Source organism: Petaurus breviceps, unplaced genomic scaffold (genome assembly GCF_028583685.1).
Source record: "Petaurus breviceps papuanus isolate PSGF00001 unplaced genomic scaffold, PetGlider_PUasm1.0 90630, whole genome shotgun sequence".
Taxonomy (NCBI): Eukaryota; Metazoa; Chordata; class Mammalia; order Diprotodontia; family Petauridae; genus Petaurus; species Petaurus breviceps.
Window position 1 is genome coordinate 4,189,541 of NW_027187291.1, and position 15,373 is coordinate 4,204,913.

The 15,373-nt window shown below is 47.7% G+C and overlaps 1 protein-coding gene across 4 annotated transcripts in view; it reads right to left on the minus strand.

Annotated features, from left to right (window-relative positions):
• Positions 1–15,373, minus strand: part of MPP2 (MAGUK p55 scaffold protein 2) — a 39,735-nt gene that overhangs the window by 18,746 nt on the left and 5,616 nt on the right. For 2 of the 4 annotated variants that reach the window (XM_069064414.1, XM_069064411.1), the window contains exons 1-4: positions 10,833–11,013; positions 8,102–8,220; positions 1,394–1,546; positions 645–794 (exon numbers count right to left, since the gene is read on the minus strand). In XM_069064414.1, coding sequence (XP_068920515.1) covers positions 645–794; positions 1,394–1,546; positions 8,102–8,220; positions 10,833–10,914 — 504 coding nt within the window. In that variant the 5' untranslated portion in view covers positions 10,915–11,013. Of the gene's footprint in view, positions 1–644; positions 795–1,393; positions 1,547–8,101; positions 8,221–10,832; positions 11,014–15,373 lie in introns of those variants that run through there. The other 2 variants (XM_069064412.1, XM_069064413.1) reach the window with 2 other exon arrangements.

A 15,373-nucleotide genomic window follows, 5' to 3' on the forward strand; every position in this document is an offset into this window, starting at 1 on the left:
ACCCCAACCCCAAAGTTATCTTACATAGAATTATTTAAATCTACTTAAATGCACCCCTTCTCTCTCCCACTAAAGAATGCACACTATTTGAGGGAAGGGAGTGCTTCACTTTCATCTGTGTTGAGTGCATCCCCAGTGCCTGGCACATAGTACGTGCTTAATCGATATTTGTTGAGTGATTAATCTTCACAAGTACTACAGTTATCATCCCCATTTTACAGATGGGAAAACTGAGGCTCGGAAAGGGGAAGTGCCTTGTTCATAACCCCACAATTGGGCATTGTCAGAGACAGGATTGGGAATCACATCTAGTTCTCTTTCCACTATACCACACCAGTCTTTTCCTGCCTCTCTTTACTCCGTCAAGGGCCCTGGAGCATACATGTTTCCTTGAGTGTTTAAATTTCTGCATTTTCTTCCTTGGAGCTATGGTTAGACCCTCCTCACTGGTGACCCCCTGCTCCCTCACCAGCCCTCTCCCCAACTGCCTCTACCTCTCCCAACTTTCCCAAAGCCCTTGACAATCCCTCTTTTGGTCTGGTCTGCAGTCCCACCCTGGGCACATGGGTCTTCGCCAGTACCCACTGCTCTCCCTGATGGCCTTTCCTCCCCCTTTCCTTTACCTCCTACCCCTACGCCCTCACCAGGTGCTCTCCTGCGGTCTTTCGGATGCCCACCATACGCACAGCATCTGGAGGGACAGGTTGGTTGTTGAACATGGGGTCCAGGCCAGGGCTGGGAGGTGGTGTTTCATAGCTCTTCGATGCCACAGAGTCGTGTGTCTCCAGGAGGGACTAAGGAAACAGAGCAGTCAAGAAACAGCAGTGCCCAGCTTTGCCCTGCCATGGAGGCCTTCCCATCCATCCCCAGCTACCCCCTCACTACCCATACTCCCAGGTCTCCCTCATTTGAGTCATACTCTCCTCCCCCAACCTTCTCTCCTCCATCCAATTCCTCTCCTTTAGAATCCTGCCAGATCCCCTAGGGGACCCGCCAAGACCCCAATCACCTCCATCTGAGCTGATCCCAACATCAAATCTCTACCCAAACACCAAAGCCTATCAATTTTCCCTTCCCAGGCCCCCTGTCCTTCCCACCTGGAGAGTCCCTTCACACAACCAGATCCAACCACTTTCTCAGTCCAATCCCTCAGCCAGGGGTCCATTCCCTGCCATCAGCAGCAACATTCCAGAGCTTCTATGTGCAGCTGGAGCACTATCCCAAAATTCTTTGGCACAGAAAGTAATCTGCCCCTAAAAAGATGGTAACCTGGGCTTTCATCAGTGGAAGGGGTTTGAGGCATGGAAAAGCCTTGAGGTTCCTCCTAAAAACTCTTCTAGAAAGTCTGTTTGCCTATCCCTCCACACTGCTATTCTGGTCTGGGGCCCCCCACCTGGAAGTGAGGCTCCTGCAGGATATGGGCAAGTTCTGCGGCTGTGCTGCTCTGCTCAGCCAGCTCGGCCAGATCCCGAAGGATCTCCTGAACCAGCTCCAGGTTATTGTCCCGAACAGCTTCCAGTTTGGTCTCTTCCAGGCGTTCGTGGGCCTGGTGGGAGGAAGGAGAGGAAGAGTCTGGGTTATCCTCAACCCCCACCCCACCAGAGGCCCCTCATGAAATTAAAGGCCCTTACAGGACCTTCCTTGACATCTCACACTTGACAGTTGGAACACCCCCACCAGCCACCAAGCACCAATTAACAGTCTGGTTGGCAGAGCCCACCTACCCTCCCGTCACACACTTATGTATTCACATGCCCACACTCAGTCACCTACACAAACTCACATGTGCATACTCACCCCTTTCCTCTCACTCTGACTAGCTGACACACAAATCAAGACAAGGAGAATCTAGTGGTCCATTCAATTTCAAAGTAGCTCTGGTTACTCTCATGAAGCTTTGGCCAACCATGTAGAAGTCTCAAAATTTTACAAACCATGCTCCTCTCCCTTCCCCATTTCAGGGACCTCAACAGATTATTTTTAATTTACTGTGAAAAATGGTATAATATGTTGGTCTAAGCCTAATTTCTGCCAGACTGCTTTCCATTTTCCCAGTAACTTTTTTAATCAATTAGAGACTTCTTCCCTTAGTACTCTGCATTTTCAGGTTTATTGAACACTTGATTATTTGATTTTTCCTTGTCTGGTCTGGTTCATTGTATAGTAGAGATCACAGCTGATATTTACACATACCTAAAGTATTCTATGCACATCTGTGAGCCAAAGCTTAGGTTCACAACAGCCCTTTGAAGGAGGCACTACAGGTATTTTTATCTCCATTTTACAGATGAGGAAATTGAGGCTTGGAGAGCATAAGTGACTTGTGTATGCTCACCTGGGTAAAAAGCACCAGATTCCCCCAAAAAAATCAGATTCCCAACTGCTACCACCCATTACATCACACTACTCTCAAAAAAACACCAACTGAACAAGCTAGGAGACTGGGAAAAATCCAATAGCATCTGCACCCTAGAACAAGCAGGCTTTAGAAGGGGGTCATTCTCCAGCTGATCAGTGTAGGCCTCCATTATCTAGTCCAACACTATGATTTTATCTAACCTAGAGGCAGCTAGGCAGTACAGTGGCTAAAGTGCTGGGCCTGGAACAGGGAAGACTAGAATTCAAACCTGGCCTTGGATACTTCCTAGCTGTGTGACCCAGAGAAAGTCACTTAACTTGACTGCCTAGTTTCCTCAACTGTTATTGTTGTTTTTCAGTCATGTCCAACTCTTCATGACCTCATTTGGGATTTTCTTGGCAAAGAAACTGAAGTGGTTTGCCCTTTCCCTCTCCAGCTCATTTTACAGATGAGGAAACTGAGGTAAACAGGCTTAAGCGACTTATCCAGCCAGGGTCACACAGCTAGTGGTTTGCCCTTTCCCTCTCCAGTTCATTTTACAGATGAGAAAATGAGGCAAACAGGGTTAAGTGACTTGCCCAGAGTCACACAGCTAGGAAGTATGACTAAAACTCTTTTGTAAAAAAGTATCTGTGAGACTTCTCTGTGAGCAATATGACTGGAAGACTGCCTAGAAGGCAAGTCTGGAAACCTTACTAAATGGTTTCTTTTCCTTTTTTTTTAAGTTTATTTTTGCTCCCTGATATCCTTGTCAGCTCTGATCTGTGAGGAAACATAGTGTGATTTTTTTTTTTTAATAATCAAGAAAGATTCAGAAAGCCTGGATTCTGGTCCTGACTTAGACTCCTTAGCATTAGCATGTGACCAAAGTGGATTAATTCTCCCCCTCTAACCTCAATTTTTGTGTCTGTAAATGAAGGTCTCTATTACAGCAGGTACACACTATCTGCCTCCTAGGGTGATATCTTTCCAAATGCTCTAAACCTGTATGAGGGATTAATTATAGTAGAGAATGGATAGGAAATGGACCTGTGATTTTGTTTTATCAAGAACCCTAGGCAATTCGCTCTCCCAATACAGGTGGCCACCTTCTCTGTAACTTATAGTCTGAGAATTATAATAGCTGAATGAATAGTTGGGTGAAAGAGGGAATAGAGACCTAGCCTCAGAACCAGGAAAACCTGACTCTGGGCAAGTCACTTAACTTGCCTGGGCCTCAGTTTCCTCATCTGTAAAATGGGGGTACATTTTACATCACAGGGTTCAGTATCAAATGAGAGAAAATTATAGAAGCAGCAGCTACGTGGTACAGTGGATAGGGCACCAGCCCTAGAGTCAGGAGGACCTGAGTTCAAAACTGACCTTAGACACTTGACACACTTACTAGCTGTGTGACCTTGGGCAAGTCACCTAACCCTGATAGCCTTGCAAAAAAGAAAGAAAATAATAGACAAAGGACTGTGCAGACCTTAAAGGGAAGTATAAGGGCTGGCTACTCTGATTATTATTAAAGGCCTGAGAGGTTAACTGCCCTGACCAGGGCTCACACAGCTACTCTGTGAAAGAGGTGGGACAGGTCCGCCTGGTTCTGAGGCCAGGTCTCTATGCATTATGTGACTATCAGGGAAGGAGAGAATAAATGAGGAGAATGAATGAAGACAAAGATGGGAGGTTCATAAAAAGCTAGGAGAGCCAGTGAGACACAGAGATGATGGCCTCAGGATCCAAAAAGTCACTGACAGGCTAAAGCATTGGGATGAAATTCAATAGGAAGAAATGCAAAGTCCAACACTCCAGTAGCTAAGTGATGATGCAGTGGACAGAGTACCAGGCCTGGAGGCAGAAAGGCTCCTCTTCCTGAGTTCAAATCTGGCCTAAGACACTTACTAGCTGTGTGACCCTGGGCAAGTCACTTCACCTTGTTTGGCTCAGTTTCCTCAACTGTAAAATGAGCTGGAGAAGGAAGTGGCAAACCACTCTAGTATCTCTGCCAAGAAAACCCTAAATGAGGTCATGAGGAGTTAGACGCGACTGAAATGACTAGAACAACAAGAAACACTTAGGTCCAAAATATTAACCTCAATCATACAGGATGAGGAAAGGCTTGGATATTACCTATCTTGTCTGAAAAAGATCCAGGGGATTTAGTGGACCACAAGTTCAAGATCAGTCACCAGTGTGATGTAGTGATCAAAAGGGCTAAGTCAGTCATGGGTCACATTGAGGAGCTGAGCTTCCAAGGATAGGGAGGACCTCTAGACTCGGCCCTAGTCAGACCACATAGGGAATACTGTGTTCAGTTCAACAAGCCATATCTTAAGAAGGAAACTGATGAGATGGAGAGTAGGCAGAGAATGGTCAGTCCTTGTTGCACGAGGAGCACCTGAAGATACTGGGATTATTTAGCCCAGAAAAGAAAAGATCTAGCAGGGACATGGTAACTGTTCAAGTATTTGAAGGGGGTAGAATCAAGGGGATAGAAATGTTCTATTTGTTCCCAGCAGCCATTGGTAAAGTTATCAAAAGGCCAGTTTTAGGCTTGATGTCAGAAAAACCTTCTAACAATTAGAGGCAGCCATCCAAAAATGCAATGGGCTGCTCTAAGAGGTGGTGGCGTTCAGTCATTTCAGTCGTGTCCGACTCTTCCTGACCCCATTTGGAGTTTTCTTGGCAAAGATACTGGAGTGGTTTACCACTTCCTTCTCCAGCTCATTTTACAGATGAGGAAACTGAGGCAAACAAGGTGAAGTGACTTGCCCGAGGTCACACAGCTAGGAAGTATTTGAGACTGGATTTGAACTCACGTCTTCCTGACTCCAGGCCCAGCGTTCTGTATGTTGTGACACTGCATTGAGACGTGGCATGTCCTCCCTGATTGGAGGTGTCTTCAGGTATATCACAGTAAGTTGTTCTTTTGGGACATGGGTTGGGCTGGATGGCCTGTGACATTTCTTTCAATTCTAAAAATACCATAAAACACACCACCTTCCTTTGGACACATGTAGGAGGACTATGGGTATGAAATGTTGCAAATGTTGTCAGGCTGGGTCCATGTTTCAGTCAGTTTGGTTTAACTGTTTATCCTGTCACAGGAAGTAGAGGGAAAGAGGAAGAAGAATATATTTAGAAATGACTATGACATAAAAAATGTGTTGTTGTTCAGTCATTTCAGTCATGTTAGACTCTCTGTGATCCCATTGAGGGTTTTCTTGACAAAGATGCTAGAATGGTTTGCCATTTCCCAGTCCAGCTCATTTTTCAGATGAGAAAACTGAGGCAAACAGGTTTAAGTGACTTGCCCAGAGCCATACAGCTAGTAAGTGTCTGAAGCTGAGAGGAGTCTTCCTGACTCCAGGTCCTCAGAAGCCATTTAATTCAACCCCTTTATTTTACATATAAGGAAACTGAGACACAGGTATATTATGTGATTTGCCCCAGATTGCACAGGTAGTAAAACATATAGCATTCAAATAGAATCTATATTCCCAGGGTCATAATTAATTTTTTTTCTTTTTAAAAAAAATATTCATTTTAAGCTTAAATACACAAAAAGAGAAGAAAAAAAACATTTTTTCTACATAGCTGAACATAAGAGAAGATAAATAATAAATATATAAATAAATATAATAAACAAAACAATAAATTTCCAGTTCTGAAAAATCCATGTAATAAATCCTAAACATTGTTTTCAAGGCAACCCAGTTTTCTGTGCTCCCTTCTAGGTTTTCTTTTTTCTCCGATGTGTACTCATCATTCTTTAAGAAAATGAAAGTGTCTTCGAAAGGGCACATAGCTGGAGAGCAATTATATAATGCTTCCAGGTTTGCAACATACTTTGCAAATATTATCTCATTTATCCTCACAACAACTTTGGAAGGAAGGTACTATTTTCATCCCTCTTTTACAGATGAGGAAACTGAGGCAAATAGCAGATTAGTGACTTTCCCAGGGTCACACAGCTAGTAAGTCTCTGAGGCTGGATTTAAACTCAGGTTTTCCCAATTCCAGGCCCAGAACTGGATTCTTCTGGGCCACCCAGCTAACCTTGAGTACACAATTGTAAGACCAGGTATCACTCCCATGGGGTATATTGACTTCATCCTGATCCTGCAGATTTCTAGGTCACTTTTCAAGCAGGCATTAATTAATTTTCATGACTAGGTTTTGGCTCAAAATGCCCTGACTGCGACTGACTATATTAAAGCCCATATTGCTCCAAATGGTATAGGATAATTAAATGCGACCAGGAACAGATAGTTGCTTCCCCCTGGTCAATCTCACCTGTTCCAAGCTTAGACAAATCTCCATGGTTCTCCATTTCCAGACTAGGCCCACTGCCAAGATCCAAGGCAGATGCCATAAGATTTCTCTCACCCAGCAAACCTACATTTTGTGGAGCCCCTGGCCTGGAGAGTCTCCCCTAGCCCCCCACCCACTGTCTTTTCTTTTTGCCCTGTGTCTCTGGCACCATGCCCAAGGCTTCCCAGCGTGTAATTCCAACCAGCAGGTATTCACAAATAATTCTGGGAAATTGATGTCACTTACCATTTGGCACAGACACACATGAACCTTTTAAAAGGCTCTCCCTGTACCAGCTGCTTCAGAAATCAGAGCAAAAGCCATTCAAGGTGGGGCAGGTTCATTCACAAGTTGCTTCAATCATATAGGTATAGGAAATAAACTCTGGCACGCTACCCATTTCCCCGCATAGGAACTTAGTCTAACTCTTGCTCATTTCTGAATTTTGCTATCTCTGCTTTTTATAAGGCTTCCCCTGAGGCCTTCCTTGTATCGGAGCTCTTTTTTCCTGGAAGGTCTGTAGGCTTCTGGCCAAATACATTGATGTACTAACCTGTAGACCACAGACACACGCACACTTATCCATTCATATACAATTCTCTGGCACAACGACAACCCAAGAGTCTCTGGGTTTTCCACCTTACTGCGGCCAAAGAAGTCTGTTCCCCTTCCAAGGATTGCCACCCAGCAAGGAGTCTCTGGGAAGGCAGGATGGGGATGTACTCCCTGCTATCAGATCCTAGGGTGAGCTGCACAGTCATGCCACCCAAGATGATGCCAGATGTGCCTAGAAAGAACTCTGAGACAGGCAGAGAGAGTTTGAAGCTCTTGGCAGAGAGACACCATTTGGTCCAAAGATGACTGGGGTGGGAAGTGGGGGGCATTGGGTGGACTCTGGAGGTTTCACACATAACACACAAATGCATACAAGTCACAGAAACATATATAGATACAAGTGCACCTAGTCACATGTTAAGAAGGGTTATTACACAAAATGATAATTGTTATCAGTTACTATGTAGAACCACGTAAAAACTGTCTAAGTCAGGTTTAGTGGAGATGCATTCCCATCTATAATCATCCAACTTCATGCCTCAAGAATGGGTGCACACAGGGCAGCTAGGCAGTACGGTGGAAAGAGCACCAGTTCTAGAATCTGAAGCTTAAATCTGATCACAGACACTCACTAGCTGTGTGACCTTGGGCAAGTCACTTAACCCCAATTGCCCATGCACATGCGTGCGCACACATATATACACACACAAGAATGAAGGAGTGCAGACACATCATCTCAAGCTCTCCCTTTGTCTTCAGATTTTGAAATGGAGAGCTTCCCAAGGCCATAGGGTAGCACCTCCAAAAGCTTATCTCCTAGGTCTAGGACTGAGTTCCCCACCCACCCATCCTGTGTACCACACCCTCCACAGCCCTGTGGAACTGTACCTTCGCCAACGATCTTACTATTGGACTTTCCATGATGCCTCGAAGGAAGATCAGGTCTAACTCGGCAGCGCCGGTGGCATTGGGAAAGGTCCCCAGGTTGTCCAGGACTTGCTGCATGGCTGTGGGAAGATAGAGGGCAAGAACAGAATAAAGGTGGGTGGCAAATCCAGGAGGGTAGAAGGGGCAAGTGGGTCAGACTGCATGCTAACCTTTCCTGGGGCAGAAGGGGTAGGAGGTGATGCCCACATCTCCAGCCCTTTTCCATGAGAGTGGGCATAGGCAACCAAGGTAGTAGCCTTTCTTTGTATCCCCAGAGCTTAACACTGTGCCTGACACATGCATGGTATGTGCATAATAAATGCTTTTTGACTAGCTGTCCACTGATCCCAGATAGGGAGACTTGGACTAAGGGCCAGAAATGGCCTCAACAAATACTGTCTAAAACATCCATATGGGTCGGAGCTTACCCCTGCTACTCGGGGGGCATGATGAAGCCTGACACAGGCACCTGGTCCCTGAAAATGTCTTCCTGGTCTCAGGGATGAGAAGTAATGAGGAAAACTGGATGCTTCCTAGGTTCCCTCTCCCCATCCCCACCTCTGGTGATGGTAGAGAGTGATGCCAAGTATAGCAGATGAGAGACTGTTAACACAGTCAGAAGAGGAAGTGTGTTGTGTGTGTGTGTGTGTGTGTGTGTGTGTGTGTGCTGTGAGTGTCCAAATGGAGGTAGAAGGGAGCAGCGTCAGATTCCAGGATCCATTCTCTGCCTACAGAGTCAGGTGGCTCCAGGAACTAAGGCAAAGTTGGCAGGCATCTCTGCCAGGGTTCCACTGAGTAAAGGTCAATTGGATCTACTGCCCCCATACTCTCCCTCCCCTGTCTATTCCCAGCTAGACTCCAATGCGGGAGTAACTAGAGCAGTCCATGTTCAACAGGGGCACCAGGATGCTGATGCTAAGAAGGCACCCATATGAGGGCAGTACATTAGAATGGTCACATAGTAACACATATAGTACTTTCAGTTTTAAAAAGCAGTTTCCTCACAACAGATCTGTGAGGATTTGAATGCAGATTCCCATTTTACAGATGACAATACTGGGGCTCAGAAGCAAAGCAGCTCGACTCCAATTCCATTTTCCTTCTCACCCTCCCCCAAACCCCACAGATACCAACAGCAACAACATGTTGACCACTCTAAACCTTGGCTACTTGCAGCGGCCCAGCATGTCCAGACAGGCTGAAGCCCATGGTTGTACCTGACTTGTGGACAAAGGCCAGAAAGGAGCCTAAGCCTGGCATGGGGGCTGGAGAATATACTTGTCTAGATGCTGGGGAGGTACACTTTCAAGTCTCAGTCATGGCCTAGCCATGACTAGGAACATGAGGATATGCATGAGGACAACTGGAATACCAGAGCTGTGCCAGTCAGTGCCCACTGCGGTCCTTGAGGTAGGAGCTGAATGTATGCAGGCTGGGCACCGAAAAGAAGTGAGGTTCAGGATGAGGGAGAGGGGGGAAAGTTGGGTGTACCCAGCTGGGAGCAGAGATGGACAGGAGGTATCATTACCCAGCCCTACCATCCCACCCACACCAGCATCTGCACCAGCACCCAAGGCCATGGGCGTGCTCCTGTCACTGCTCCCTTCCTTTAGGGAGGCACTGTGGAGGATAAGGCACAGAGTCAGTGGGTGACTTGATCAGAATGGCAACAATGGGCCTCCCTTCCCCCACTTTCCTCTTTTCCCCTTCCCTCTCCTCCCTGCTGCCTCATTTTCCTTAGAAATGCCTTCCTCATCCAGCCCCTTTCCCTAATCTTTTAGGGTTTCTGGACTTGATGCACCTCAGGTCTCCCCATCCACCTCCAAGTCTCTCTCATTCTCTGCATTCACAATCATCACCATGCCACATCCCAGAACAGATACCAGAGGGAAGTTGGATGGGGCCTGGGTTTGAGCCTTATCGCTGCCACTTAATAGCCCTATAGGGCAACAGGTCACTAGTCCCTTCCCTAGGCCTAAGTTTGCCCCTCTGTATAAGGAAGGGGTTGGGCTAGATTCCCTCAACTCTGAAATACTATGAAATACTCTTTGGAACTAGGGAAGGAGCAGGTGTGAACTGCCTCACACTCTGCCAGTGCCCTCTGGGTGGGGTAGCCAACTGCTATCCCTCTATGCCCCCATTCCCTTTTAATACACTACTCCTCAGAGGTAGGCCCTTCTCCCTGGCTTAACAGTCTTCCTTTCCACGTGTCTGTGTGAATCTGGCCAATCCCTAGTATATACAAGAGTGGAGTGGTCACACCTTTTCCAGAGAGTAAAGGTAGGTATATTCAGCCCATGATGAATTTTTACTAATGGCACAGGCTGGTTTTCTATTCTGTCTTTTTATCCTCAGTTCCTAGCACAACATCCTGCACATAGTAGGCTCTTAAAGCTTGTTGGGTTGGATTGGATTGGATGGGGAAGGGGGGTGTCAGACAGGAGAGCTGATAGAGATTTATCCCTCTGGCTTCCCTCTTTAAACAAGTCCCCATGCCCCTTACTCAGACACACACAGCAGATGCCACCTGCACCAACCTCTAAGACCAGGAAGAAAGGGATCCCCCTCTTCTGACCCAGGAAGATTGGGCAGGAGAAGGGTGCCCTCTGCCCCCACCCCCCTCGTGGTTGCTGTGGGTGGCCACTTCTGGCAACACTCCCTCCAGCCCCGATCCCACCTCTTCCTCCCCTACCTTCCCTCCGCAGCTCTGCTTCCTCCGAAGAGCCCAGGGATATGCCCTCCAAGGAGGCACCGCTGCCCGGACTGCCCGCCATCGCTGCCCGGCCCCCTCCTGTTCCCTGCCCCCCAAGCCCTGAGCGGGGCAATTGCTGCGGCCGTCTGCCACCCTCCCAGACTGAAGGTACTAAGCCTGGGGAAGGAGGGACCCCAGGAGCCCCTCCAAGGGACTAGCCAATGGGAGGGCTCAGCTGTCTCCAAGGCTTTCCTGATTGGCAGAAGCTGGGGAGAGGAGGGGGGAGATGTGGAATCTCTTCTTCTAAGGGGCGGCCCCTCCCCCGTTTAGATCTGTGAGGAGGTTGGGGAAAACAGGCATGGTTCTACCCACCCTACCCCCCCCAAGACTGGCACAGAGGACTACCCCCTCCCCACCCCACCTCTCCACAAACCTGACACAAGATCTACTAGTGGAGAGGGAGGGGGACCTTAGTCCTCAATTTCGCTTTCCTCTTCCCTTCCTTGAAACATCCCACACTTCAAATCCCCCCACTTCCAGGGAGCCCCCACCGCAGCTCCAAAAGCTTCTGTTCCACTTCCCTCTTCAACCCCAGGATCCCTTCCAAGCTCACCTCCCAGTTCCCTGATCTTCTCTGCTCTTAACCCAGCCAAAGAAGATGGCCCAGGAATGACCCCCCAGCTCTTGCCAAGGACTGATGGGTACTGAGTCTGGCACAGAGATGTGCTTAATTGAGCTCCGCCTCTGACTGCCCCTTCCCGACCAACAAAATCTTCCTCCTCAATCATCTCTCTGTCTGTCTGTCTGTCTGTCTCTCTCTGTCTCTCTCTCTCTGTCTCTCTCTGTCTCTCTCTCTGTCTCTCTCTCTGTCTCTCTCTCTCTCTGTCTGTCTCTCTGTCTCTCTCTCTCTGTCTCTCTCTCTCTGTCTCTCTGTCTCTCTCTCTCTCTGTCTCTCTGTCTCTCTCTCTCTCTCTCTGTCTCTCTCTCTCTCTCTCTCTCTGTCTCTCTCTCTCTCTCTGTCTCTCTGTCTCTCTCTCTCTCTGTCTCTCTCTGTCTCTCTCTCTCTCTCTCCCCCTGGGAGATGGGCAAGGGGCTGCCTGTCTGACAATGATTGGCATTTTGGAATGGAGGAAGAAGAAAGGGTGAATTCCTCTCTTTTTACCACCCAGAAGGACCATGAGCTGAAGGAAGGATGAAAGAGCTCTTGCCAGTTCCTTGCCCTCCTCTCATTCTATGCCCTAGGTGCCCGGGGAGGGCGGTCACTAGGGTGCTGCTGCTGTTCCCAGAGGAGTGGCAGTGGGTCGAACAGCACCCCTGGTTGCCATGGCAGCAGGCAGGATTATACATTAGGACATTAACCCAGGGATTTGAAGCCAATTTAAAGGGACAGCACTGCCTGGAAACAGTCCTGAAGACCCCTCAAGGTTCCCTCCCCCTTCCCTCTCCCTTTCACCATAACCTTGAGAGAAGGGAAGGAGACTAGGTGTATGAATTCAGAACAACAAGGGTATATACCAAGAACAAGCCCACCCCATGGTACTCCCACATCCACTCATGCCCACCAGAAGAGAAAAAGAAAAACCATGCCCCCAGTTTCTCTGGGATCGAATAAGAGGGAAGGGAAGAGACCAGGGAAGGTACCTCTGGGGTATGTCAGGTTATTATGGAGGGGACAGTAGGGCAGAGCACGGGCCTTGCTCACTTTAACTCTTTAACACTTTAACTCTGCTGTCTGCCAAAAGCCCAGCTGTCTTTAAATAAAAAAATTTAAAAATTAAGCAGAGCCCACTCACATATTTTTCTAGATAATCCAACAGATCAGAAAAGGTAGGATGGGAGAGAGTTAAATACAGAACCATTCCTCCCCCAGATAGACAGGAATATTGGACCCCAACTCCCCTGCCCACCCCCCAAGTTATCCCTAATAAGCCTGCAATGAAAAATACACTGGGACAGCTAGGTGGTATGGTGGATAGAACAGGCCTAGAGTCAAGAGGATCTAAGTTCAAATCCAGTTTCAGATACTTCTTAGCTGTGTGACCCTGGGCAAGTCACTTAACCCTATTTGCCTCAGTTTCCTCATCTGTAAAATGATCTGGAGACAAAAACAGCAAACTGCTCCAGTATCTTTGCCAAGAAAACCCCAAACGGGGTGACGAAGAGTCAGACACAACTGAAATGACTGAACAACAAAGGCCACTTCTTCCTCTAAATCCTATGATTCAAATGGGTAGTGCAAACCATTGAGGGTGAGAGGGTGTAGTGGAAAGGTTGTTGGGTTTGGAGTCATGAGATTTAGCACTATTACTGGTAGTAATAGTCTGACCCTGGGCAAGTCTATCAACCATCCTGGGCCTCAATTTACTAGTCTGAAAAATGAGGGGTTTGGATGAGACGACCTCCAAGGTCCCTTCCAGTCCTAGATCTGGGATCCTGGATCCCACAACCACCATGGCATCATGGATTCTAAATAAAGGATCCCCTGGCAGCACTAGTTCCAAGGCAGGGACCCAGAGAGAGGAGTTTATACTTTTTCCTCTTTATCCCTAATCCAGAACCAATGGATTTAGCTGGAAGCCCCTGCTTTTAAGACCTAAGCCCCAGGGAACCCTGAAGAAGTCCCTTATGGGAAGTGTTTGGGAAACTGAGTTTCCTACCAACCCCTTCTCCTGGCTCTACCGGTCTGCTCCTTCCCAGCTCTGCAGTACTCCTACTGGACAGTGCTGGTTCTCAGTCTGCCTCAGCTTCACTGGGCAGAGATAAAGGCCTCTGGCATGTCCACAACCCACCCTGGCCATGACACCCCACCCCCACCTCTTCTCCTCATGCATTAAAGGATTTACTGGATGGTCCAGGATTACTTTCCCTAATCATCAGCTAAGGGGGATGGGTTTAATTAGCCTATAAGCAGCTTATAGAAGGGCCCTCAAAGGCACCAAGATGGAGGCAAAGGGGTTCAGGCACAGTGGTGGGCAGAGAACTGAGAGGCACCCAATCGAGTGGAGCAGAGTGATCAAGCTATACTGCTGCATTCTGTGGCAGAGAGCCAACACCAATCCTGGTGTGGCGCAGGGAAGAAGGGAGCCCCAAGACCTGTGTCCAAGAGGAAGGAATCTATATATAAGGCTGGGAATCAAAGGGTCAGAGCTTGAAAGCCTAATGAGGCAGCCAGGTGGTCCAGTGGGGAGAGCACTAGACTTGATAGTCAAGAAGACCCGAGTTCAAATTCTGCCTGAGATACTTACTAGCTATGTGACCCTGGTTAAAGTCACTTAGCTTTTCTCAGCCTCAGTTCCCCTATTTGTAAAATGCAGATGCTAATAGCACCTCTCATAGATGTTATGAGGATCAAATGAGATGATGTACATTAGGCACTTTGTGAACCTTAAAGTGCTAGCTATTATTATGTACATACATTTCCCACCTCAACCTCACTCAGCCCTGTTAGTAATGAAGTAGGGGGAGAGACAGAGAAATTCCTGATTTCTTATACTAAGCAAGGGTAGCCTTTGACCGCAGGAATAGACAGAGCTATTGGGTGGGTGGATGAGAAAGGAGTTATAAGGTGAACTCCTGATTAGTGCCCTAAGGCAGATGCATCCCCTGCAAGGCCAGGAAGGTAGCAGGTCTTGTCCTTATTGGAGTGGTGGTATATATACCTGCACAACTTACTTCCCTGCTCAGTCCTGCCTTACCCCCGAATGCTCTAGCCCAGCATCCAGGTCTGCGGCATGGAGCCAAAGCACCTCTCCAAACTCATTTCCACAGGGAGCTGGATGGGCTCTCCGCTGTCTTCCAAATGCACCTTGTGCTTTTCCACCTCAGAGCTTTGCTCATGGCCTTCCCTCTATCTAGAATGCCCTCTCTGCCACAGTCCCCAAACAAAAGCCCCACCCTTGGATGATGAGCTCCTGGAAGTGGGGATTGGTTTTTGTCTTTCTTTGTAGCCCCAGCTCTCAGCACAGCGCCTTGCACACAGTAGGTGTGTAATAAATACTAGTTCTCTAACTTACCCAGATTTCAAGTCCCAGCCCAATCCACCTCAATAAGGGTCTCATAAGGGTCTCTCTCTCTCTCTCTCTCTCTCTCTCTCTCTCTCTCTCTCTCTCTCTCTCTCTATTTTTCTCTCTACCCTTCTCTCTCTCTTTCTCTCTACCCATTTCTTTCTTTCTCCTCTCTATCCCCCTCTCTCTTTTTCTCTCTACCCCATTCTTTCTCTCTTTCTCTCGCTCTTTTCTCTCTACTCCCTCTCTCTTTCTTTCTCTACCCCATTCTCTCTTTCTCTCTATACCTCTTTCTCTCTCTCCACTTTCTCTCCCCCTTTCTTTCTCTCTCCCTCCCCCCTCTCCATCTATGTCTTTCTCCCTCTCTCTCTTTCTCTCTGCCCCTTTCTCTTTCTCTCTCCTCTCTCTTTTTTCTCTACCCCCCTCTTTTTTCTCTACCCCATTCTCTCTCTCTTTTTCTCTCTGTCCCTTTCTCTCTCTCTCCCCCATTCTCTCTCTCCTCTCTCCCCCCATTCTCTCTCTCTCCTCTCTCCCCCC